This window comes from Carya illinoinensis, chromosome 12 (assembly GCF_018687715.1).
Source record: "Carya illinoinensis cultivar Pawnee chromosome 12, C.illinoinensisPawnee_v1, whole genome shotgun sequence".
Taxonomy (NCBI): Eukaryota; Viridiplantae; Streptophyta; class Magnoliopsida; order Fagales; family Juglandaceae; genus Carya; species Carya illinoinensis.
Window position 1 is genome coordinate 21,861,154 of NC_056763.1, and position 26,604 is coordinate 21,887,757.

The following is a 26,604-nucleotide window of genomic DNA, read 5'->3' on the forward strand; positions in this document are numbered from 1 at the left end:
AAGTCTTATACATAAAATTATAAATATATGTAGCACTATTCTATATTTTTTGCAAGGATATAGGAGAGAGATTTTTTAAAAGTGATTGTAGCACTTTAAAATGTGTTTTTTGTGTTTATTTGATAATTGTTTGTATTTAGTAAGGGAAGAGGGGGACGAGAGTAAGATGGATGAAAAAAGTGATTGGATGGGAGTTTGATATCCTTTGTTTGGCTGAGAAGAAAAAGAAAAAAATAAAGATAAAGATCAAGGAAGGCTGTGTAAAAGAATGGAGGTAATACGAAGACTTGGTTATTTGTCCTATGTAACGTTCTTGATAATCAAGAACTGCTGATTACCACCCAGACTTCAGATTCCTCTTGATGATTAACTACTCACAACACACAAGACTAGAAGTAGTAGAGAAAAGTGCAACACACAATGATTTAACTCCAGATTCCATGATGAATCTGAACTGGGAATTTTCGAGGAACTCCCAACCTCCAAGACTCAAGATTCTTATTCAACCGATATCCTTACATGCAAGAACTCTGCTATTCTTATACTCGCAGAGTGAATCCAGAAATTCAAAATGCAACTAATACAACATAAAACGCACCCAAACTTCTAACTATCAAAACTCACCGTATTACTTAAACCAACACACCGTTTTACTAAACATCAACAAATCCCTTTTAATACAAAACGCCCCGTATTGTTCACTGCACATGTTCTGCCGTTAAAGTCGTTATTTATCACAGACTTCACACTTCTCTCTTTTGCACTCAGCAACCTTCTTCAAGGCCATTGCTCCCAGCACACCCGTGACATCCTAGCATATAAGGATGTCCAAAGCTTGTAATTTCTCAATATTTTCATTTGTTATTTATGTTAATTATTTAAAATGAATTATAAAATAATTATATCAATATCATTATTTAAATTTTTTCTACTAGTTTAATATCTATAATTTTTTTGAGTAATGTTAGGTATGATATATTTTTTTTAATGAAAAATTGACTTCATTAATTCATTAGAGAAAAGTTATATTCATGATCGGATATATACAGAGAAATTCTCATATCACAAGTCAACTACTGCGTTTGGAGTTCCAATAGTACACAAATTTCTTTATGACTAATATAGTCTTAATTAACCTCTGAGAGAACTTAACCTCCAAGGACAAAACTGTCAGAAAGTTTAAAAGACTATCTTTTTTATTTATTTATTTTATTATTTTTTTAAAACTAAACAAAAAGAAACAACAATAAAAGTAAAAAGATAGATGTAAAAATGATGAATTACAATTTATATCTACTCCAGTAAATTTTGAAATCAACCATAAAAGTTAGATATGAACGATTCCGATAAACCATCACTATCTTTCCAATAATTGGTCTAGGAAGTACCTTGTTCTGCTCGTGCCTCACAAGAGATGTCGGAGAATTATAAATCTGTCTTTTCGATTTTAAAAGAAACAAAATAAATTAAAAAAAGAAGAAAAATGAGGGAAGGAGATGGAGAAAATGAGAGAATAAGAAGAGAAATGAAGAGAAATGAGGGATGAAAAAAAGAGAAAATGAGCGAGGAAAATGAAAAAAAGAAGAGCCTCTTCCTTCAGCATGTGGTATGATATCAAACAATAAAGTCTATTATTAAAAAATAAATTTTTTTGATGTAAATTTTAAATTTATTCAATTTTTTTTTAAGAAAGTGTGCTTTACAGTTTACACTCTAAAATTGTAGAAATCATTTTACATTTTTATATAAGATAAACAACGTGAGAAAATTATAAGTTTTTTTTTGTTTTATGTTTTAAAGACAATATTCTCAACTTGTAAAAAAAAACACATGTTTTAATTCATGACGATATTTATTGTTTCTATTATTAATGATATCAGAGAATTAAAAAAGGCTTTTTAATTAGAGATATCATAAATATAGACTACAGTTCCATACGGACACGCGATTATATCATTTTGTATACCTATATGGATAGCGTTCCATTTTCTTCTCTCCCTTCTGCGAAGTTCTCACAAAGGTTGTAACGCTAAAAAACAAGAAGGGTCCGAAGCTCCCGACCGCTGGCTTTCTCGGATAATTTTGTTCGGATCCCATTGGATCCGATTCGTATAATCGCCGCAGGCATCCGTTCCCAGTTTCCTATCCCAATCCATCCACATCCAGCCTGATCCGATTCAAATCGCTATGACTCGGAAGTGTTCGCATTGCAGCCACAATGGGCACAACTCCCGGACGTGCCCGAACCGCGGGGTCAAGCTGTTCGGGGTCCGGTTGACCGACGGGTCTATCCGGAAGAGCGCCAGCATGGGAAATCTGAGTCACTATGCCGGGTTGGGTTCGGGCATCAACCATGCAGGGTCAAACACTCCGGGATCACCTTGCGAGACTCCGGACCACGATGCCGCTGCGGAGGGGTACGCCTCCGAAGACTTCGTGCCGGGCTCGTCCTCGAGCTGCCGCGAAAGAAAGAAAGGTTTGGGATTTTTTTTTTATTTGCTTTTAATTTCATTGAATATTATGGAATTTGTTTCTTAATGTTTTTATCCAACTTATGGTTTTTGCATGGTTGTGGTTAGCCTCTGTGAGGAAATAATTGAGAATTACGGTAAGGTTGTGCTGTTGAAACTGATGGATTGGGTATGGTGTTTTTTTCTTCAAAGAAAAGCCAACCCCTGGTAGTTCGGATTTCTTTGCTTCTAGAATTTGAATTGAGTTTAATAGCCAATGATCATAAACTGGAAAAGAAAAGCATATGATCCGAGCTTTGGTCATAACTAATATGATCTGAGCTTTAATTTACAATAATTTTAAATATGATGTAAAAAAAAAATTGCCGTGTTAAAGTTTAGTTTACTTTTGGAAGCTATGGAGTTTAGGGAAGCACACCGGTGTAGCACAAGGCCATGAAGTTCCGTTTTCAAAGTCGTATCAAGATGCAGGGAAAAACAACTTTATTTTCTTCTAGTTTTCTCTGTCATAAAAATTTCATTGTCTCGTTTGGATAGTGAGATGATATGAGATGATTTGTAAATAGTAGTGAAATAATTTGTGAATAGTGGTAAAATAGTTTGAGTTAATATATTTTATGGGATTTTAAAAAATGAGAGGGAAAAAATTGAATAAAAATATTATAATGTTAAAATATTATTAGAATATAATTTTTTAATATAATTTTTGTTTTGGGATTTGAAAAAATTGAATTATTTTTGTGTTTTGTTTGGAAGTTTGAAAAAGTTGTAATCGGTAACGATTAATAAAAAAGTTGAATATTTGAAATTGAAAATTGTTTGTGGTATTTGGATATTGAAATGAAATGGGATGAGATGAAACGATATGGGATGAGATGAAACGATATGGGATGAGTTTGGAGGACTTTGCTATCCAAACTGGGCGTAAATATAAGAGGTAGGGAAATACAAATTGTTCTAAAGAAAGAAATGAAAATCTTGATCGCGTTAAGGGCGCTGCTTAATTAACAGACAATGCATTTTTTGTAACTCTCTTTATTTTTGTTCTATTTTGTCCTGACTACAGTAGTTTCGACGATTTGTTTCTTTAAGTTTGGAATGTCCAATGTAAATGTTACAATCCAAGTGTCCCACATAGTTTAAGTGCAAATTTAACCATGTTTATATTAAAGCTATTGGGCACCATCTCCTTGGAAGTTGGTTTTCAAGAGTGGTGCTACTGAAGGGTTTGTATATTTTGGTATTGGAGCCAACTACCACATTGAGTATGGGATTGGGTATAACTTATTGAGTACAGAATCAAATGAGTTTTGGGTTTGTGGTTAGGTCTCGAAGGGGTCAACTCCAACTTAGAGGCTTGATTAAAATGTCTTGGAAATGTGTAAGCAAAAAATGCCAAGTCATTGAATAACGGTATGTGAGTAGAGTCGCCAAGGAGAAAGAAAAGCTACCATTGGATCAGTAACGATAGAGTGAGCCAATGTGAACATTAGTTTTGGAATGCAGCGGCATGCTACAATCCAAGGGTCTCACATAGCTTAAGTGTAAGGTTAATTAAATTTATAACGTTCTTGGGCACCCTCCCATTACCAACTGGTTTTCAAGGGTGAGCTCTACCAAAGGGTTTGTATTAATGAATCAATTTGCTATTTGGGTTTGGGCATATCACCATGATTTAATAACCCATATACTCCAAATAACTCTTGTACAGTACAACTAAGTAAATTTTGACACATTTAAACCATCCAATTTTCAGAGACACGTCTAAACCACCCATATACTCCAATTAACTAAGCTTTGAAGCCTCATGTTAGTTCTTTCAAAAGGCTAGCTCGAACTTAAATGATTGCTCTTTATATGGTTTGAGCAATAATGTGTCTCAAGTTCGAATTGTTAGAGAGAAGAGCAGAAAGGAGAAATCCATTTCTTTAAATACAAGGAAGGAGGCATAATACTTTTCAGTTATTGATTCAATAAATATTATCTGTATATTCCTGACATCTATAAGACATTAAAATACAGTGTGAAAGAAGCTTACATGTTATTGAACTGTGACCTCATTTGATGCCTTTAATCTTAAATCTATGGGTAATTGTACCATTCATGTCCTGTTTGTCGCTGAAATGGCTAATGATTGGTTCTGCAGGCATTCCATGGACTGAAGAGGAACATAGGATGTTTTTACTTGGACTGCAGAAGCTTGGCAAAGGCGATTGGCGTGGAATATCTCGCAATTATGTTGTATCAAGGACACCGACTCAGGTGGCCAGCCATGCTCAAAAATATTTCATCAGGCAAACAAATGTATCTAGGCGAAAGAGACGTTCCAGCCTGTTTGATATTATAGCAGATGAAGTTAGTACCTTTCTTTTCATTAGATGTAATGAGCTAATTTACCATACACACGTTCACACACAGACACAATCAACATGAAAAAATAAGGAGAAGGAGAATAAGAGAGAAAAAAAAGAAAAGAAAAAAGAATTGCCTGAAGCTTCTATATGCCTGAACCTAACATTGTCTGATATGGTCTGTCATTTGTTACCGGCATATAATTTTGATTGGGTTTTTGCAACCTTCATGCATTGAAATAGAGAACCAAAACAGCACGGTCATGCATATTACAGGTATGGGTCAATTTTAAATGGTTCCACTCCCGATTGGGAGAAGTCTACCCCTTTCCTCTGACTATGGGATAATTTTGTTGTTAAGGCTTGTCAAAATTATGGTTCTCTAGTCGAGTTTTTGTGCGATTGTCCTATTTTACGGTAACTGGAGACATCTTTTGCCTTTTTTCTTATGATACCCACTTGACATGCGATTCCTCCCCCTACTTTTGCTCGTGGATGCATGAAAGCTTAATAAGTGTTTAGAAGTAGTTCTTATTTTTCTCCCTTCTTCTGCTATCTTATATGTTTGCTATTAATATTTCTCCAGTCAGTTGAAACTCAGATGGTACCTTGCGACTTCTTATCTGCCAACCAATCACAGGCTGAAACACAGTGCAATCCTCCATTGCCTACCACTCCTGCTTTGGACGAAGAATGTGAATCAATGGAGTCAATCAACTCCACTGATGGAGATTCTGTTCCTCCTAAGCCTGATAGCTCACAACCTTCCTACCCAGTGGTATATCCTGCTTATTTCTCACCAATCTTCCCATTTTCCTTACCATTCTGGTCGGGATACACCACAGAGGAAACTAAGAAGGAGACACATGAGGTTCTCAAGCCAACTGCAGTACATTCAAAGAGCCCAATCAATGTAGATGAGCTTGTTGGCATGTCGAAACTGAGCATAGGAGAATCTGCCGGTTCATCTTCTCTTTCACTGAAACTGGTTGAAGGGTCCTCTAGGCAGTCTGCTTTTCATGCAAATCCGGGCTCTGGCAGTTCAAGCATTAATTCAAGCAGCAGCCCTATCCATGCAGTTTGATGAGCAGTAGCTTTTCTGAGTTCCAGATTCTAATGTTTGCTCAATGCTGGGTTGGCTCCACAAGGTACTGTTAGTACAAGAATAATAATATGTAGTTTGGTATTTTTAGTTATTTTTGCTCCTGGGATCACCTTAATAAGGTTGTTGTATGTATGCTAATTAACTTAGTTAATTTCTTAGCTCTAAAAGAATTTAGAAGAATTATCTCCTTTTAAAAAAAACATGAAATGATCCTCACTAATGCTAATAGGTCATTTTCTGGGGCTGGAAGAGTTTGAGCACTTTGTGGTCCAATTCACTTCCAGTTCCACCTTCAAGAAGAAATATTATTTTGCTCGTTAATTTTATGAAGAGTTGTGTATTTTATAAATCATTATGGAAATAAATTACTTAAATTCATTACAATTATAAATAAGTTAAAATCTCAAATCTTTTATTATGCTAACTGATCAATATTATCAATATTTTGCCCATTTTTTAAGCCTTTTAGAGTACTAGTAGTGGGTTCAATAAAGTTTGGTCAAAATTTATTTAGAAAATTCACTTTTATAAATTTAGCTAGTCACTTTTCAACAATACTAAATAACAAACTCAATAAATATATCATTATTCTACAAAAATATTGATTTTGACATTTTCATTTATATTAATTCTAATTGTAATTCGAATATTTATTCGTTATTAAAAAAATTAAACATTAATTTTATAACGTTCATATTATTCTACCAGATAAAATTTTTTAACGGTATTTTTTTATAACGGTCATATTTTTTCAAATATAATATAGATGTAAATTAAAGTAAAAAGCTACGCAAATAATTAAATATATTTAAGAAATAGAAACTAGGAAATGCAATAAGAAAGAATAAAAAAGCAAGAGGAAGAATGAATTTTTTTATGCCAAAATAATATTTGGCTAGCAGTCGAAGCTTAACAAATTTGATCAGTGAAACTAATTAAAGTTAAAATTATTGTAGTTTTATTGAGTCTAACAACAACTCTTTTTTATGCTTTTAAATTAAATATTGGTCAAATTTAAATTTTATTGAGTCTATTGCTAATGCACTTAATTTGACAAACGGGATAAGCTCGAAGTTTTTTTAACAATATTATTATTATTGGGTGAGCTTTATTTTAATTAATGGTAATTGGGTCTGTTTCAAACTCGTTGAAAAGTATGTAAGACGTGGCATGCGACTATTCAGACAAATCCACTCGAATTTTTTACAATTTTATGTTGAAGATATTTTTTATAATTCAGAAATATATAGGTGTAAATTGAAATATATGAATCTTATTATAATTAATGTTGAAATCTATACCATTCAATGATAATATTTATTATTTTAAGAGTTTGATGGCAAATTATCCAATTTTCTAAATAAAAAATTTAAATTCGAAATTCTCCACCCTCTTATATTATATATATAAACCATTTAATAATAACATTTATTATTTTAAGAGCCTGATAGTAAATAATTCGATTTTTTAAATAAAAAATCTAAAATTGAAATTCTCCACCCTCTTATATAATAATAATATAATATTTATTATTATAAATTTATTGATTATATACTTAGTATTCGTGTTAATGCAAAATCGGAGTTCTTTAAATTTATTGTTTGATTATTTTAATTATTTTATTTATTTAATAGTTAGAGAAATGATTATTGATAAAGTTATATATTTATTTTTTAATATTTAATAGTGTTAAAAAAAGTTTAAAAAAATAAAAATAAAAAATCATAAAGTACACTGGCGGTGGGCCTGCACATCAAGCTGGCGGTACGACCTGCAAGCAGTTCCCTTCCAAGTTTTTTCTCCGTTAATAAAAGCTCATTTAATTCTCGCGTGAAAGTTGTGAGCCGTTTGGTCCAATTTGGCTGGCATTTGTAATGGCAAAGTCAACACAAAGTGTCCCATGGGTCACTTTATTATAAAAATAATAAAAGAAAAAAAAGTTAGTTATAAATACAATTAAATATTAATATTTATATTAATTTAGTGTGATTAATAAAAAAAATAAATTTTATTAAAAATAATGTTAATTTAAATTTTAAATATGAATAAATTAATATTAATAAAAATATAAAATAATTTTAAAATAAGGAGAGGAAGATAGGACCTCTTCCATCCTCGCTTAGCAATCAAAAGGAGTCAATTTGGTCAACTCTTGCCACTTTTAAATTTCAGCTTAGATAAAAAAATGAATAATGATAGCTTTATTACTATTTTATTATTATTTTACTATTTTTTTTAATTTTTAAATATTTTTTTATTTAATAATTAAGTAAGTGACTATCACTAAAATTATATATTTTTAAAATTTTTTTTTAATAGTTAAAGATGTTAAAAAAATACTTAAAAAATGATAAAAAAAAAACACATTACAAATGATAAAATAGTAGTAAAAGAGTGGTAAGTGTATCATTATCTTTAAAAAATAAGATGATCTTAGATAAAAAAAATAAAAGTTAAATAAAATATTATTATTATTATTTTGAGATTTAAAAAATTTGAATTGAAATTTAAAAAAGTTGAATTGTTTATTATATTTTATGTGAGAATTTGAAAAAATTGTAATGATAAAATAAGATGAAATGAGGTAAGATCACCTCTCAATTTAAACAAGTAAAAGTTTCTATGTTTAATTAGTTAGACAGGTGATATTAATAGTACATTATATAATTGTGTATAAATAAATTTTAATTAGAGTAGAATAAGAGATATTTAATTATAATTTTTGAAAATTTGCAATAAAAATATTGAAAATCAAACGATCCTTATTATAATGTCAACTCTATTGGTGAGGGCAAAATAAAAAATCCCGAGAAACCAATGAAAAAAATAACAAAAAAATGGACAATTCGTACTTTTTACCTAAACAATATTTGTGCTATTTGCTTAAAAAAAAAAAAGGTGCTAAAGAAATAAATGCAGTACTTCTTTTATTAATGTCAAGGAGTGAAAATCGATAGCTACGCCGAACCTATAAGAGATAAACATTTTTAAATCGATCGGTGAAATGGAAGAAAACCGACAACGTTGGTTTATTATGCATAAATCTAGTCGGTTTATCGGTGGCGTGATGAGAAAGAAAATGGAAAAAACGTCGCGATGAGAGAGAACATTGTGCCGCACTACGCTACTGTCGTGCCCACATCATGATGAAGAGAGAGATATGGGAGGTGTGATGATATCAGGATGAGAGAGAGGGGCGAGGTGCGTTGATAGAGAAGGAGGAATGAGAAAGAAAGTGAAAGAGAAATGAAACAGGGAGAAGAGGAGAGAGATGAGTGGTTTAGGTCCGTTCGATTATATAGATAAGTTGAAATGGGACGAGATGTTTTAAATAATAATAAATAAAATATTATTATAATATAATTTTATAATATTAATTTTGTATTAAAATTTGAAAAAAATAAAATTATTTATTATATTTTATATAAAAATTTAAAAAAATTATAATAATGAGTTAAAATGAGATGGGATGAATTTTTTAATTTTGTATAACCAATTTCAAATCTTAATTTTATGTCATTTTATTTTAATTTTTTTTAAATAATATGTATAAAATAACGTCATTTTACTCAAATACGACATTATTTTATTTAAAAAATATATTATACCAACCACTTTGGCGAAACTGAACCGACAGATATTGGTTTTATAAAAGGGCTTTGCTACATGCAGTCGGGAAACGCAGTCGGCGTGCAGTCGGCTGTACGGAATGAATAAAAAAAAATTATAAAAAAATTATTTTATATTCAAGGGGACCTGCATGAATTATAAAAAGCTATAAAAATATTTTTTTTTTTTCATGTAGATCCTGTATTAATTTTTTTTTTATAGCCGACTGCACGCCGACTGCATTTCCCGACTGCACAAATCATTTCTGTTTATAAAATTTCTACCACTTGCTGGCCGATTCAATCTATTCCTATACACCCCTAATTAATGAAGTTGTTTGTTAAAAATATAAATTTATTAACTCACCAGTTTATATATTAGATTTTAAAACAAATTTATTATAAAAAATAATATAAAAAATTTAGCATATTCATTTAACTTTTTATTTTTATAAACTTAATATTTTATTTTATAAAAAATATTTTAGTTACAAATAAATTTTATAAAAATATATTTATAAAATAACATAATTTGTTTAGTAATTGTCGGATTATATAATTATTTTATTATCATAAAAATTTAAAATATTATATAAAATTATGTTAATTTATAAATTTAATTTTATAAAATTTTTTAAAGAGACTTTTTCTATTTTGATGAAAAGTATTATTATTATTTTTTCTGATGTTAAGTAGACATGAATTTTAGTGAGTTAATATTTTATTTTATTAAATATGTCACGTGAAAAATGAGTATTATTTATTTTTTATCGGGAAACACGATGTAACGGTGGACAGCCTTCGGTACTGGTTGGCAACAAGTCCTTATCCTAATTATACAGATCATAGCTGAATGGGCAGTCCAAATATGTTAATATTTAAATATTTAAAAAAAAATTAATTAATTACATCAACGTTGAAAATGAGGTTACAAAGAGGGGATATACTATCGTTATTAATCTAGCTGAAATAGAGCTATTGAAGACGTTCTCTGAGATTCATAGCTGAAATTGTTCTGAAAGATTAGATTTTTGGGTTTACATTTGTGTTTGTTTGTGTGTGAATTTTGGGCTGTTTCGAAATGGCGGGTGTTGATCATCTGGCGACCGAGAGGAGCAAGGCTCGTTTCGATGTGGAGGAGATGAAGGTCGTCTGGGCCGGTTCTCGCCACACCTTGGAGCTCTCCGATCGTATTTCTCGCCTCGTCGCCAGCGATCCGGTCATTTTTTTCTACTTCCAGTGTTTTTGTTCTTCTTTTCGCCCAATTTGGTTCTGTACTGCTAGACAATCTAGGAGACGGACAAGAAACTTGATCTTTTGTTTTCATCTGTCAATTTGTAAATCCTTTAGTTTGTGAACACCAATATGTTTGAAATCTTTTGATTTGTAAAATGTTTAATTTGATATTTTTTCTCCTTTTAGGCCTTTCGAAAAGATAACAGGGCTATGCTAAGTAGAAAGGATTTATTTAAAAACACGTTGAGAAAAGCGACTTATGCATGGAAACGGATCATTGAGCTTCGTCTTTCTGGTATGTCCCCCACCTGATTTCTCCTTCGTTACGTTATTTTCCTTCAGTTCTATATTTTTTATTTTTTGAAAATCCTTTTCTACATTTGACCATGTTCGAATATCTTTATGGAGTTTCATTTTTCTTGTGTAATTCACATTGGAAAGTTTATCATTACAGAGGAAGAGGCATCTAAGTTAAGGTTTTATGTGGATGAACCTGCTTTTACGGATCTTCACTGGGTATGCTCTATTCCTTGTCTTGATGATATATACGTGGAAAAAAGAAATCACTGACATGGTCAAGTTGGGTGTAATTTTAGCTCTTAGAACTTTGTATGTGCCTAAGCCTAGTCATGTTTCCTTCGAAGATTATATTACACAAAGGTTTTGCTTCCAATATTTCCTTTCTTCGTATATTTCTCTATAGGGCATGTTTGTACCAGCTATTAAGGGGCAAGGAACTGAGGAGCAGCAACAGAAGTGGTTGCCGTTGGCATACAAGATGCAAATAATTGGTTGCTATGCACAAACTGAGCTTGGTCATGGGTCCAACGTTCAAGGGCTTGAAACAACTGCGACATTCGATCCCCAAACGGATGAGTTCATTATTCATAGTCCTACATTGACTTCAAGTAAGGTGAGTAGAATGTACAATGAGCTACCTGATTTTCTTTCCATGAAATATTTATAACAAATATCACGAAGCATAGAGCTGCTCCTTAAGTTCATCTTAATTTCATTTTATAATAGTACTCCTAAGCATAATCCAGTGAGGGTTCTTATCTCTTTATCGATCGGTCTTCTATGTGCATAGTGCTTTGAAAGGGTACTTAAAAAACACGTGTTCTTTTTGCCCCCTCGTTTGAACTTTTTTTTTTTTATGTCGGGGAACCTCTCCAAGGCAGGGCCCTTTGGACCCACCCCTGCAGAATAAACCCCGGTCCCGTGCACCGCACTCTCGGAAGTTTCCCTACATGGAACTGATTAAATTGCTGGCTTTTCACCAGGGGGTGTGGCCCCAAAGGATTGTTTGCACCCATGAGGTGTTGAAGCTTGGACCTTGAAGGGAATGAGACCTCAAGACCAAGGCCTTCACCACTTGGGCCAACCCCTTGGGGTTCCCCTCGTTTGAACTTCCTAGAAAAAGTTCTTATTATGTCTATCTTTTTTGTGAATAGTGGTGGCCTGGTGGATTGGGTAAAGTTTCCACACATGCTATTGTGTATGGACGTCTTATTACTGCTGGTCAGGACTACGGTGTGCATGGTAACCACCAAACCCGTCCAAAACTGATAGCATGTAAAATTTTCCGTTCTGTAATAACCATGATAAATTCCATTTGTAGGTTTTATTGTCCAGCTGCGGAGTTTGGATGATCACTTACCTCTTCCTGGAATAACTGTTGGTGATATTGGAATGAAATTTGGAAGTGGAGCATATAACACCATGGACAATGGTGTTTTAAGATTTGATCATGTTCGCATCCCAAGGGATCAAATGTTGATGAGGTTACTTTGTTTTATACACACACCTCTCTCTCTCTCTCTCAGTTGCTTTTAAGTAAATTTTTTTCTTGAGCAAATACTCTAAAGAGCCCTCCTGATCGGCAGCTGTTAGCATGTTCATTGTTGCCAACTCAACCCCTTTAGTTTTCATCGCCAAGATTATAAAATGAGGATATTCACGGTCTGCATAAACCAAATGGAGGGTCCATCCTAATCTTAGTACTATAAAATGAAGTGCTTGTTTTATGTGCACCAGAGTTACAGTGGGAATTAGGGTGTATACAAATTGATTTGTTCATGAACATTTCGAGCCTGATTCATAGAAATTCGACTTTGGGTTTCATTTCTTTAATTAAATAATTGATTTGGAACCTAAATTTATTAGAAAAGCAGTTAAAAGATGAGCTAGCATACCTAACAAATTAGTTCTGAGAATATACTAAGCATTTAAAAGATTAGTAGAATTCATCTTTCTAATGTGATAGAGGCAACTTGAATCCTTGTGAACATGAGTTTATCTAACTCATTGAAACAATTTTATCTACTTATATTGGGTATCTATGTATGAGTGTGTTTGTGTATCTGTTTATATTGCAGAATATAAAATATATTGTTATAGATTTGAAATGGAATTATCTAAATTGATAGATAATGTCATAAGATATACCATACATAGTCTATTCCGTGATCTAAAACTGATATGATTTGTTACATATACAATATTGGTGAGTCAGATTTTATGAAATTAAAATCTCACAATGAACTCATCACTGTGCAGTCTAGTAGTCATAAGGTGGATTTGAGATGAGTTATAGACTCAGACATTCTAGATTCGATTCCACAGTAGGAGTTCTCTTAGATTACCCAATACACAGTTTTAGTGAGTGGGATCATGTATGAGGGGGTTTATTCCCCAGGGGCAGGTTCAAAGGCTCCTGCCATGGTGAGTTTAAATGTCATTACAAAAATCATGAAGAAAGTTTAGTTCATCTAACTAATTTGAATGGTTTATAATCTTAAAGACTATCAACTAGTTAATGATTAACATAAACTTACAAAAAGAAATATAGTTTATTGATTATTATGAGAAAAGAAAAAATTAATAAAGCAGCTCACAAAGAATCTTGAACTTGTTTAAAAAATAAATGGACTAAACATCCAGAGAGTCCATCTAGATTAGCCGCTCATTCAAGCCCCCCACTCTCTCATTATGTCTTATGATAGCATTAAAGCCTCCTTTCCTGGAGTGCCATGGTTGTCCTTGTGTAGAATAACTTGAAAATGAGTGGCCTTCCCCTCAAGTCCCCATTTTCAACAATGTAATAAAAGTTTGTACTTCACAGATTTCTTGTCATTTGCATGGACAGATAGGAGGGCTTTTTTTTTTTAAAAAAAAAGAAGATGTGAGAGCTGTTCTGAAGCTTGTTCAAATGTGCCAGGGTTTCACAGGTTACTAGAGAAGGAAAATTTGTGCAATCCAATGTTCCACGGCAGCTTGTTTATGGTACCATGGTCTATGTAAGACAAACAATTGTAGCTGATGCTTCCTGTGCTTTATCGCGGGCAGTTTGTATTGCCACTAGGTATAGTGCTGTTCGTAGGCAGTTTGGTTCGCAGAATGGTGGCGTTGAGACCCAGGTATGGTAAACCTTTTTCTGTTTTAAAAGTATCAGTATTCTTACCGTATGGGACATGCTATTGATAAAATATGTGCTGAGGTAGCTTGCACTTCATAAATGTTGTTGGTAATCTGGTGTTTACAGTTTTATCTCTTAGCTGGATGATCCCTGGTTAGGAATTTGGGTAATTTTTATGATCATTAGTATGGTGTTATTGCTATATTTTTTTTTTTCCTCTGAACATTATATCAATCTAGATTGTGCAACATTCACGATTGGATGACTCTGTGCTTATACTGTATTTAGGTAGCATTTATGACCACTCAGAATGATGATGGGATGGCCAGGACATACTTAACTTTTACCAAAAACTCACTTTTTCTTGAATGAACGTCTCTTATGCCTTTGCCACATTTGCCTTCAGGTGATTGATTACAAAACTCAGCAAAGCAGACTCTTCCCTTTGCTGGCTTCTGCTTATGCTTTCAGATTTGTTGGTGAGTGGTTAAAATGGCTGTATACGGATGTGACCCAAAGATTGCAAGCCAATGATTTCTCAACATTACCTGAGGCTCATGCATGCACTGCCGGTTTGAAGTCTTTGACTACAACTGCAACTGCTGTACGTGACAATTACTGATCCCAGCACCTTGCTTATCTTAAATACATCAATCACTGTCCAGTTTTGATTAAATCCCTCTCTCTGTTTCTCTCTATCTCTCTCTCACACACATACACATAGAATCTTGCAGTGAACAATGGAGTTAATGAGTCTTAATATGAACTAAACTGAAACTGGGATGGTGGAGTTGTGGTCACACTTGGCACTTATTCTTTTAAGCCAAACCTATGTACTATAGATTTGATGAGCCAAATCTCATAACTTGGTAATGATTCTAGAAAACCAAGTCCCCACCCAAATCATGATTTTGTAGACTGAAGGCCATATGTAACTCTTGAATGAAAGACCCAAATCATATGGTCTATACTCCAAAAGGGCTAGTCAATGATACAATTGGAGCCCCATTAGAACCTGAGCAAGAACTTCTCCTTCCCAAGCATTGTGGGATCCCATACACCTTCTACCTTATCCTTATCATATGGGGTATCACAATATTTCCATTTTAAATTTCCGACGTCCTTGTCGGGCTTGTTCGTTGTAAGTGGCACAGCTCAAGTCCCACATTTCTGATTGGCATAAGCTCTGATACCATTTGTAACGCTCTAATAGAAGACTTAAACCACATGACTTATACTCCAAAATGACTAGTCAATGATATAATTGGAGCCCCATTGGAACCTTATAAATAGCAAGAACTTCTCATTCCTAACCAACGTGAGATCCCATACACCACCTACTCTTATCCTGATCATATGGGGATATCACACCATATTTTTCGTGCATTTAAATCTGCACATAGGGCTTCACATTGACATTCTAAAGTCAGATTCTAGATGACATATGGATATACATGGTGTGGCATGCAATAATGATTGTACTTTGCCAGCTCAGCAGCACTCAAAATACCTTAGAATCCTTGTTCAATCACTTTTGCAATGTAGAGCATACTTGCAGTTCTTATTCATTTTCTGTTGGTAGGATTTTTTTACTGAATCAAATTGGATAAATTGGATCATTTGGTATGGCTCTAAGTGTTTTGAATATGCATCCTTTTGGGAATGCCTTCAAGAACTAGGCATGTGCATTTTATTAAGATGTGACAGCATTATATTTCAAAATTCTTGTTAATCATATGCATGATTAGTTATTACATCCTTCTTGTGATTTTTCAACTCAACTATGGTTTCAGGATGGAATTGAAGAATGTCGGAAATTGTGTGGTGGCCATGGTTATTTATGTAGCAGTGGGCTACCTGAGTTATTTGCAGTTTATGTTCCTGCCTGCACATATGAAGGAGACAACATTGTTCTGCTTTTACAGGTTTGTGAAGCTGAATATCTCATTTTTTGTCTATTGTATCATAAATATATATGCAATTATGGGTCATTAATTAGTTTGTTTTGGTGGTGAAGAAGGTTTGGCTTTGAATATTGCAACTGTACTTATAAAAAAATATTGCAGTAGTAGGTAATACTTGCAAACTGAGGCTTACCCAGGATATCATAGTGAGAATGGTTAACGATGAATTCTTGTTTATAGAGAGCTCCTGGATGTAATTGATGTTTTCTTATTTTCTTGGTTAATTTAGTTTTTCAAGTGTGCTTGGCCATTTGTTTTTATACAACCATAATCAAACCATGCAGAAGACAATTTGGTTGGCCTTCTTGTAAAACCCAGCTCCCCAAAGTTAAGAAATACGTCATTTTTTTAGAAAATTACGAGGGCTGAAGTGTTACTACTGAACATGACTTAGAAATATTTTTTTATTCTAAAGGAAGCGGTACAAAGATTCCTTATAATAAATTAGTCATTTTTTTAATTAAAATACTGAAATCATAAATGAGAGTGCACAAAAGCATTTATTAACATTTCTCAAAGTCCATGTCATAAAAATCATTACTTAAAATCTCTGTACATGATCTATGCCTCTGTCACACCTCCTTGAATTAGGTCCTGTTCTATCTTTATAAATATTCTGACCTGGGGTAGTTTAAAAACATAAAAAGAAACTAAAATGAGTCGATGACTCGGTAAGAAATCCATCATAATGTACACATAACCCTGACATGCTTGACTTATCTAAACTGACTGACTTGTCTGGCTGATCTAAATTATCTGACTGTTCTGACTGGCCAACATACTTAACTTTGTGTGCAAGGTTATGCACCAGTCCCACATCCTGTGGCCACAAGGGGAACCACTAATCTGATCTGATAAAATACTATGGTGGACCACGCTTAGCCCGTGGCTTGCACATCCATCTTGACTACATTGGTACTAGGGAGGAGTTTGGTCCGGTCCGGTCCAGTCAGATCCCAAGAGGTTTTGCGGACTGGTCCGGTCAGTCTGTTCGGTCTACCTTATGACTTTTTTATTTTTATTTTTTATTTTTTATATCCAATGAAATTTTGTTTAATACTTATGTAATTATATTGTGATATATTTAATATATATACATATAATATACTATTATATATATTAGTAATACGTTAATACTATTAGTCTATTGGTATATAGTAAATTAGTAATAGTTATTAACTTATTTACTATAACTAATAAATATATGTAATAATAGTAATATTATATGTAATACCATATTAAGTAATAGTAATAATAGTAATACTCTTATTAATAATACTCTATATAGTTATAGTGATTTAATACTAACATATTACATATTAAGTTAACTATACTAATACTATTATAAATTTATACATATATGATATATTATAATTTATAATATGTTAATATATTAATATATATACTAGTACTATATATTATAGTTAATAGTTATACATTAAAGAATATAATAATACATTGATACTAAATATATATAGTTATAGACTTATAATAATTTAGTTATTATGAATTTATGATTAGTATAACTATATGATTGTATTAGTATTAGACTATTAGTAATTTAGTATAGCTGTATTATATTAGTAATATTAGTTATGTTGAATCAGTTAGTTAGTACAACTATATTCTACATTATTAGTATTAATATAAATATTAGTATTAGTTATAGCTATATAGCCTATATTAGAATTGAGTCTTAGACTATATAATAGACTAATAGTATTAGTACAACTGTATAAGTGTACTATATAGCTATATATTAGTATTAGTTATACTATTATAGTGATTTAGTATATTATAATTTCTATATTATATTTATACAATAACTCTTATAATATAATAATATATACTAATAATATATATTACAGTTCTACATTAAAGAATATAATAATACATTCATACTAAATATATATGGTTATATTTTTAGTGATTTAGTTATTAACTTATTATGATTAGTATAACTATATAAGTATTAACTATAGTGGTTAGTAGAACTATATAAGTTAAATATAGTGATAATTATATTAATTAAATATAAGTATAGTGATAATTAAATTATATTAATTTTTTATTTGATAAGTAAGAGATAAATATTATTGAAATGAATGAGATAGGCATAAGCCGTGTACACCGGGAGTATACATAAGAACACTTAAATACATTCTAACTGCAATGAATTAAAGACAAATAATATAATTAAATTATATTAATTATAGTGATTAATATAACTATATAAATTATATAATAATATATTAGTATTAATAGTAGACTATTAGTATAGGTCACTATAGCTATTGTTGAAGTATTAGTTCTAGTGATTTAGTATGAGTATAACTACAGTCTATATTAAACTATTAGTACTTTTTTAATGCCATATATAATTATATAATAAATTATATACAACTATTATATAAATAATTTTTTTTTTTTTTTAAATTTTCATTTGATCCGGTTTGAGATGAAAAACGCCTGGACTGGGACCGGACCGAACTCAGTCGGTTCCTTGAAAATTGGACCAGACCGGACTGAATCCAATTTGGTCCGGTGCTTGCAGATATAACGGCATGCGTGAACATTGGCTTCCAAAGAACTATCTTTAGTAATAATATATATAACTAGTTAACGTATGCTAATCCTAATTTGTGATCAAGTTAATTACTTTGTAGCACTAATCCAATATTTTTGGGGAGTGACTGGTTTCCTTTTATGGGCTTGGTGCTGGCTAGAGATAGAAATAGATCAATCAAGAGTTTGAGAGGAAACAAACATGAGGGAGAGAGAAAACATAAGGGTTGCTGTGAGAGGAATGAGGTGTGAAAAGGGTTGTGAAAAAAAAAAAAAAAAAAAAAAAAAAACAGATTTAGAACAAAGTTGTGAAAAGGGTTGTAAAAAAAGGGAAAGATATCTGCAAATGGGGTTTCAATACTTCCATCTTTTTTTTACAAGTAATCGAAGATTTATTTAAGAAAGGCAAAAGGCATATCCTAATTACAGATTCAGTACTGCCATCTCGACCAATCAGATGAAGTAATACTTTTCATCTCATGGAATTGAGTGGTTCTATGGTGTGTTTTGGTTCCATATTCCTTTGAACCTACAAAAGTACCCAAAAATGAGCCATAAAGTATTAAAGAGCATGAGTTTTGCCACTTGCCACTTGCCACAGCTGATAGTAGAGTATTGGTTGTCAGATCACTTTGCTATTCAATTTCCTGTTGTAGCTGTGTGATGACTACCATCTTCTTTGTTCACCCTTATTAGCTTTTATAACCCATCTAAATGACAATTTGCCCCTTTTCTTTGTTATAACTAAATCCTTGACTTACCCGCCCTGATCAGTGCAATGTCTGTCCCACTGTGTGAGAAGAGCTAAAAGTGGTAATCTTAGGTCAGTATCTGCTTAAACCTGGAGTTTCTCATCTTTGGTTGATCTGATGCACCACATTTACTACGTTAAGACAAAAAATGCTGTGTATATTTGTAGACCTACCTACCGCTGATGCACAGAATTTGTTAGGTAGGTTACTGGGTCTCACTCTGGGTCGGTCATTGTCAGACCTATGTAGATGCGTTCTTCAAGATTCGACCTAAATGTGCCGACATTCTACTAAAAAACTCCTATTGTAGGTTGCAAGATTCCTTATGAAGACTGTTTCTCAGCTGGGGTCTGGGAAGCAGCCTGTTGGGACAACAGCTTATATGGGGAGAGTCGAACACTTGATGCAATGTCGCTCTACTGTTCAAAAAGGTAATGTTCTTTTCACTCTACTGTATCAAACTTTCTATTATAGCAGGTATGGTAGGCTTGATGCGTGTCTATTTCACTACCAAGCTTGACTCTCTCTCTCTCTCTATATATATATATATATATATTTATATTTGACAACCTAAGCTTCACAAATATTTCATTACCAAGGGAAAGAGGTGGGGCCTCTAAAAAAACATTCCAAAATAGCATATGCAACTCAGAATTAAAAATAACAAATCAAAAAATAGTACCAAATAATTGGTCTGGTCTCATAGGTGGTTCTCCTTTTAATGGTTGTTGAAGCAATTCATTAATCAGACTGCTTTTAAACATCTAGTGTGGGAGGTGCTCATTCTTTCTAACTGTGTCGAGGCAGTGGTTAATGATCTCTAAACCCGCATCCTTTGCATTACTTCTGAGCCCCTTTCTGATGCTAGCGTGCTAGCTCTGCATAGATTGGTAATTTGTGTTCCTTTTAATGGCCTGCAGCTGACGATTGGTTAAAGCCTAGTGTAATACTAGAAGCATTTGAAGCAAGGTCCACAAGAATGTCTGTTGCCCGTGCTCAAAACCTTGCCAAGTTTGCAAATCCGGAAGAGGGTATGCCTAATTCTGCCTTGCTTAAATTATATGCTAGATGCATCTCTCTCTCTACTTTGTTATTTGACTAGATATATCTGTCGTGGCCAACATAATCTGATTGCTTTAAACATCAGCATCTCATTGTATAAAATATATCCTAGGTGCTTTTGAACTTCTTGCATGTGTTTTTCTGCCATACTTCAAACTGTGGAACTATGGCTCCTTCTGGCTTCTTAAATTCAGAGTTTCTCAAAGTATAACATCTTCATAAGCTAATGTGTTTCTGCTTACTCTTTTAATCGCCTCAGGCTTTTTGGAACTTTCAGCTGACTTAGTTGAGGCGGCAGTTGCTCATTGCCAATTGATTGTTGTTTCAAAGTAAGTTTCTTCCACATTATCCTAGCCATTAAATATTTATTGGACTTGCTCCTCGGTGGTGCCTCTCACATTGAACATCCTGTATGATTCAATCATGAAATCCTTTTGACACAATTAATGGACCCTTCAGGTAATAACATGTACCCTTCAACAGCCTCCGACCAGCCCCAGTTATATGCAGTTGCACCATAACATGTAGTGCAAATCCAAATTGATATGGGATATCAGTTACTTTTTCCAAAATCATTAAGAAGAATATCAGTTATTTTCTTTTAAATCATATATTTATGCTCATTCTTGTCTTGTTAGTAAATATTTGGTTTCAAGTTTGGAAGTGATTCTGATTTTGATTTTGACAAAATTTTTGGTAGGATTCTTGTTTATTTATGTATTAATTTCTCATACAATAATTTAGATTTTTCCATTTTTAGAAAATCTTCATAATTTCGAAATTTTTTATGAAGCCCACAAGCCGGGCATAATTTTTTATGGCAGCACTCTGCGCTACGATGTACCAACCGGCTTAAAAGAGGCGATAAAAAGAAAAATCTTTGTTTTCTGCTAATCTCATTTCTCATGGTAGAAAAGTAGCAGTGAATGCTAAAGCAAATTTCAATTTGATTCTTTTCTATCTTCCACTTCAGGTTCATTGAGAAACTGCAACAAGACATACCTGGGAAGGGGGTGAAAGAGCAGTTGGAGAACCTCTGCAACATATATGCCTTATTTATTCTTCACAAACATGTAGGTGATTTTCTCTCAACTGGCTGCATCACTCCCAAGCAAGCTTCACTTGCTAATGATCAGCTAAGATCTCTATATTCCCAGGTTTGTCCCAAACAATCTTTCCTTTCTGTTGCTTGCTCATGCCAAAAAAAAAAAAAAGGGAACCGCTATCTTCTAATTACTAATTTGATTCATGGATTCTTAGGTCCGTCCTAATGCAATTGCGCTTGTTGATGCATTTAATTACACCGACCATTATCTTGGGTCGGTTCTTGGGAGATATGATGGTAATGTGTATCCAAAACTCTACGAGGAGGCATGGAAGGATCCTTTGAATGACTCAGTTGTGCCTGATGGCTATGGTGAATATATACGACCTCTGCTGAAGCAACAGCTCCATAATGCAAGGCTTTGAAGAATATATGGCAGTTACGCAGATTTTTCCATACACTTGAACATATACTTATGGGTTTTACTATTGTTAATAAAACTACTAGGATGATCACCACCAGAAGAGGATATTTCGGGTAAAATTGCCATTAAGGGGCAATACTCTTATTGATGGCTTCACCCCCACAGTATTTGTTGACCCTTCTGTTTATGGTTGATTTTGGTCTGGTACACTTTTTATGCTTGTCATTCCAGATTTGCATTAGAACTTTAATATATTTGAAATTCATGACATTACAATTTTGTTGTTATTAACAGTTACTTGACACGTGTTATCAGTGTGATCGTTTAAGCCACACTCTTTAAAGTAGTTTGACACTCCGGTATGAATGACCATACTTGAAATGTCTGTCATTATTCTAACACACCTCATTCCCCATGGATGCTATCTGAGTATAGTGTTCTACTGGATGGCATTCTGAAAAATATTTTACAGCAGAATGGCTGAATGCCTGTGAGACAATGAACATGAGGGGCATATATGAAGGACCCTTGGTTTAGACTTGATGGTTAAGTTCGATGAAACATAGGATTCGGGACAATGTGATCATTGCCTGAAGGTTTTGGTGTAAACAGTAAGATGATTCTCTAATAATTTGGTTGAGATTCAGTCGGTCGCGAATGGTCTCAAACTTGTGTCTCAATTTACAGTTGCGGAATATTGAGATCGATCGAGTCCGATTCTATACAAGTGGCTTATTCACTGGTCATTGCTTGGTTATAATTTGGAAGAAAGATATAATATAAAAGCGGAAAATCTTATGTGTCATATTATTATTTTATTTATATTTTATTAAGTAAGATATGACACATTTATCATTATTAAATGATCATTTATTATATATATTTTTATTATCAAATTATAATAAACGTGTCATATCATATATAGCGAAATGTAAGTAGAATTATGGTGTGATGTATAGTATTATTCGGGCTTATTTAAATAGTAAGATGAGATGATTTTAAATAAAATTTAAATAAAATATTATTAGAATATAATTTTTTAATATTATTATTGTTTTGAGATTTGAAAAAATTAATTAATTTTTTTTCTTTTTTTTAGGTGTTCCATGCTTTTGATTGATCGATTCCTAGCAGATACTCTGACAGTGAGTGGTACAGGTTTTCGTTTTTCACTTAGGTTTCTAATATATAAATATAAATATATGGATCAGGACGGGTAGGTAGTTTTAAGGTATAAATTTCGTATTTTTTTTATTTAAAAAATGAAGTTTATCATTAAAAATAATAATTTTATATATATCATTTATCAATATATACATTTATTTTATATATAAGCCTGCAATCTTACATTTAATGGTTATATCTACTAATTATTTATTACCCTACAAAGTTTGGTGGCAATTGTACTTATCCTATTTTAAAATATGATTGAAATTCCTATAAACATTAAACTAAAGGAAGCGCAAGTACATTTTGATAGATTTCAATATCAAAATCATGATCGACTGTACAGAAGTAGGACCAAACTCCCTTCCATTGAACTATTTTCCTCCACATATCTAACATTGTTACAATAAAATCATTTGCTAGAGCTGGCCTGCCATCTGTATTAATATGGACGATACATGCACCAAAACGTCCATAGATATAGTATGATCCTGACCAGTAAGGGAACAACAGGAATATTAATGTCGTACGTATGTAGCATTTTCCTGGATTTTTCTACCTTCATGCATTTTTCTCTTTGTCCAAACACTCTGAGAATGTTTTGTTCCATAAATATATGTGTATATATATATATATATATATTAGTTGTATTTGTAGAGAAAAAGTAGCTAGCTAGGTAGCCCCCACATGACGAAACCTTGAGGACAGACACCTATGTCCCTACCCCACAAGACAAAGTCTTTCTAGGTCATGCCAAATACCTAATCGTTCTACATAAATTAATTCATCGGATTAATTTGACGTGTCATTTTCCTCCATTTTGTTATCTGCTATGTTATGGGCCCTATAACCCTAGATATGAATGGGTGGACACATTACATATATAATATCATGCATGTGGATGGGCATGGGTGCATATGATTGTCGAAAGAATCTTATAAAATAATTCATATTGATTCATTCTACATTCAAGACATATGGGGTACTCTATATATATACACACACGCACATGAATAATGTTCTATATAGTTTTAAGATACGCAAGTTCTGCGTACTCATTTTGAAAAAAAGTATAATCTATTATTAAAAAATAATTTTTTCATTTCTCATATATACATTAATGATGAATAATGATTTTCATCCACTATTTAACAACCAAACCAATCAACATGACAGTAATTCTTCTTCATAAAAAAATACTAAAATTTTTCTATTTAGATTTCAAAATTAACACAATATTCGATAATTTACATTTAAAACATGATCGTATAAATAGTTGTACAGAACAAAGTTATACATGTGCCATTATTCATTTGGGACAAAACCCGATATTGAGGATTAATAATTAAACAATCAAATGCAAAATGAGTTAAGATTACCTTTGTATATAATGTTGTCCCTAAAGTAGTGGGTAAAGATTAATATGGATCTTGGTAGGGTAAGAGATCTCCACTCTTCTGGCCCCCCATGCAAATTAAGGAAAAAGAAAAAGAAAAGTAGTAATAAGAAAGCATGAAATGCCAACAGTGAGAAAATAGTAGTGATGAGACAAAAAAGGTAAGAAAGCATGAAAATGCTGTGGCTCTTTGTAGCAAGGAAGGATCAGCTCGCATATTATACATATATATGCTACTTACAATGGCCCCAGTAATGTCAATTTGATGGCTCAAATAAAAACTAATTTACAGAAAGATAATGAGCATTATTTTTGGTGGTACAAGAAGGATTTGATTTTCTCACCTTTTCTCGACCATATTATATTCCAAAAGAGAATATTATGGAGACCTTTTGAAATATAAAAATTACCTTACTCATTTTCCACGAGTCTCTTTTTATATGTAAATTGGAGGGTGAGAAGTGAGAAGTGAGAAGAGGCCAACAAACAAATTAAAGGGACAGTAAAAGATACAGACAAATTTTACGCCATCATCTTAGAACATAGAAAATAACCCAAGACTCTACCCTTTCTATGCATTGGCCCCATGCCTTTAAAGAGTCCTTTATGATTATTGTTCTATGTGTAAGACTTACATATCATGAAATCAGAAGCTCGCCAAGATCTATTAATATACTCTTCTGCCTACCACATTTTCTTCTACCCCCAAAAGCTAGCTAGCCTCCTTCCTTCTGCATGGAAGAGACTGGAGTTTTAGATTTTAATGCTCAAACATCCTCTACATCTTCCTCTTCAAACACCTCCTCCATTACAACGATCTCCTATTCTTCTCCAACAAATATTGCAGCAGAAGTCACTGCTCGAAAAAGCTGTAAGAGAATTCAGGGAGCAAAATATGTTCATGGAAGTGATCAGGAAAAGATAAAGAGTACTGGGGATGATGGGAAACACCCAACTTACAGAGGAGTAAGAAAACGTCAATGGGGGAAATGGGTATCAGAAATCAGGGAACCGAGGAAGAAGTCAAGAATTTGGCTGGGGACATTTCCCACAGCAGAAATGGCCGCACGAGCTCATGATGTAGCGGCTCTTACAATCAAAGGAAATTTGGCTTATCTAAATTTCCCTGAGCTGGCTTCTGAACTTCCCCGACCAGCTAGTTCATCTCCCAAGGATATTCAAGCTGCTGCGAGCAAAGCAGCAGCCATGAACTTCTCCAAAAGCCATGAAGCTGAAGCCGAGCTGAGCCACTCCTATTCCCCAAGCTCAACCTTGGCATTCCAGGACGCCCAAGACTCGTCAACTTCGCCGTTAAATGTTAACGACGACCCCTTTTTTGATCTTCCCGATCTCCCGCTCGATGTGACTAATCGTATAGACGGGTTCTCATGTTACTCGTCAACGTCATGGCAGCTCGTCGGAACCGAGTCGGAAGATACTTGTCTCCAGATTGAGGAGCCCTTTTTATGGGGATGCTACTAGGTGAGGGCAAACAATTACTTCTTCCCATGCATGCTTTGCTTCAAATCATGTCCATGGTTTGATGATTTTGGTCAATAATCATGTTGTGATTCTACAAATTTTGGATAGTGACAGAGCGAGCTGGAAGTTTCAAGTTTCAATCTACGTACAGGCCGTCTTGTTAGAATTATAATATGCTTGGGAAAGAATTACGTGAGGTCATTGAGGTGACATAACTAGGAAGGTAGGTGGAGGCCTCAACGCATTTACAACGATGATGTAGCACGAGCTCCGTCCCGAGAAGAGCAAATTATTATTATTTTTATTATTTTTTGTGTTTTTTTTTTTTCATTTCTATTCTTAAATAATTTTTAAAAAATAAAAAAATTCACATAATTATTAAAAAACATTTCCTTAATCACTAAGTCAAAGAAATAAAAAAAGAATCGAGACACAAATTTGGCATTCACATTCGGTGGATTTAGTATTTCTATTAACAAAAATGATAGATACAATGCAAAAAGAAGTTAAATTGGAAATAAGAGTCAAATAATGACCCCCTCTCCAATTTTCTTGGCA

General features: G+C 33.0%; 3 protein-coding genes across 3 annotated transcripts; all 3 read left to right on the plus strand.

The window, feature by feature from the left end:
- Positions 1 to 1,942: 1,942 nt before the first annotated feature.
- On the plus strand, positions 1,943 to 6,107 carry LOC122290356 (transcription factor KUA1-like). Its single transcript, XM_043097997.1, has 3 exons — positions 1,943 to 2,476; positions 4,618 to 4,826; positions 5,409 to 6,107. Exons 1-3 carry the CDS (start codon positions 2,188 to 2,190, stop codon positions 5,904 to 5,906), a joined length of 996 nt encoding a protein of 331 aa, XP_042953931.1. The 5' UTR covers positions 1,943 to 2,187; the 3' UTR covers positions 5,907 to 6,107.
- A 4,353-nt stretch (positions 6,108 to 10,460) lies between these two features.
- LOC122289715 (peroxisomal acyl-coenzyme A oxidase 1-like) lies at positions 10,461 to 22,277 on the plus strand. Its single transcript, XM_043096933.1, has 14 exons — positions 10,461 to 10,754; positions 10,958 to 11,066; positions 11,226 to 11,287; positions 11,475 to 11,684; positions 12,226 to 12,313; positions 12,393 to 12,555; positions 13,992 to 14,190; positions 14,596 to 14,793; positions 15,983 to 16,114; positions 19,781 to 19,901; positions 20,391 to 20,501; positions 20,792 to 20,861; positions 21,506 to 21,689; positions 21,793 to 22,277. The coding sequence occupies exons 1-14, from the start codon at positions 10,617 to 10,619 to the stop codon at positions 22,000 to 22,002; spliced, it is 1,995 nt and encodes a 664-aa protein (XP_042952867.1). The 5' UTR covers positions 10,461 to 10,616; the 3' UTR covers positions 22,003 to 22,277.
- Positions 22,278 to 25,200: 2,923 nt separating this feature from the next.
- Positions 25,201 to 26,353, plus strand: LOC122289181 (ethylene-responsive transcription factor ERF038-like). Its single transcript, XM_043096145.1, has 2 exons — positions 25,201 to 26,046; positions 26,155 to 26,353. Exon 1 carries the CDS (start codon positions 25,300 to 25,302, stop codon positions 26,044 to 26,046), a length of 747 nt encoding a protein of 248 aa, XP_042952079.1. The 5' UTR covers positions 25,201 to 25,299; the 3' UTR covers positions 26,155 to 26,353.
- Positions 26,354 to 26,604: the final 251 nt, after the last annotated feature.

What these genes read in the sequence shown, in the direction of transcription:
- LOC122290356 (XM_043097997.1), top strand. Translation starts at nt 2,188, where the DNA reads ATGACTCGGAAGTGTTCGCATTGCAGCCACAATGGGCACAACTCCCGG. An exon ending in CTGCCGCGAAAGAAAGAAAG is followed by an intron (nt 2,477 to 4,617) that starts GTTTGGGATTTT and finishes TTGGTTCTGCAG; the next exon opens with GCATTCCATGGACTGAAGAG. An exon ending in TTGATATTATAGCAGATGAA is followed by an intron (nt 4,827 to 5,408) that starts GTTAGTACCTTT and finishes ATATTTCTCCAG; the next exon opens with TCAGTTGAAACTCAGATGGT.
- LOC122289715 (XM_043096933.1), top strand. Translation starts at nt 10,617, where the DNA reads ATGGCGGGTGTTGATCATCTGGCGACCGAGAGGAGCAAGGCTCGTTTC. An exon ending in CTTTTACGGATCTTCACTGG is followed by an intron (nt 11,288 to 11,474) that starts GTATGCTCTATT and finishes ATTTCTCTATAG; the next exon opens with GGCATGTTTGTACCAGCTAT. An exon ending in GTTTGCAAATCCGGAAGAGG is followed by an intron (nt 20,502 to 20,791) that starts GTATGCCTAATT and finishes TAATCGCCTCAG; the next exon opens with GCTTTTTGGAACTTTCAGCT.
- LOC122289181 (XM_043096145.1), top strand. Translation starts at nt 25,300, where the DNA reads ATGGAAGAGACTGGAGTTTTAGATTTTAATGCTCAAACATCCTCTACA.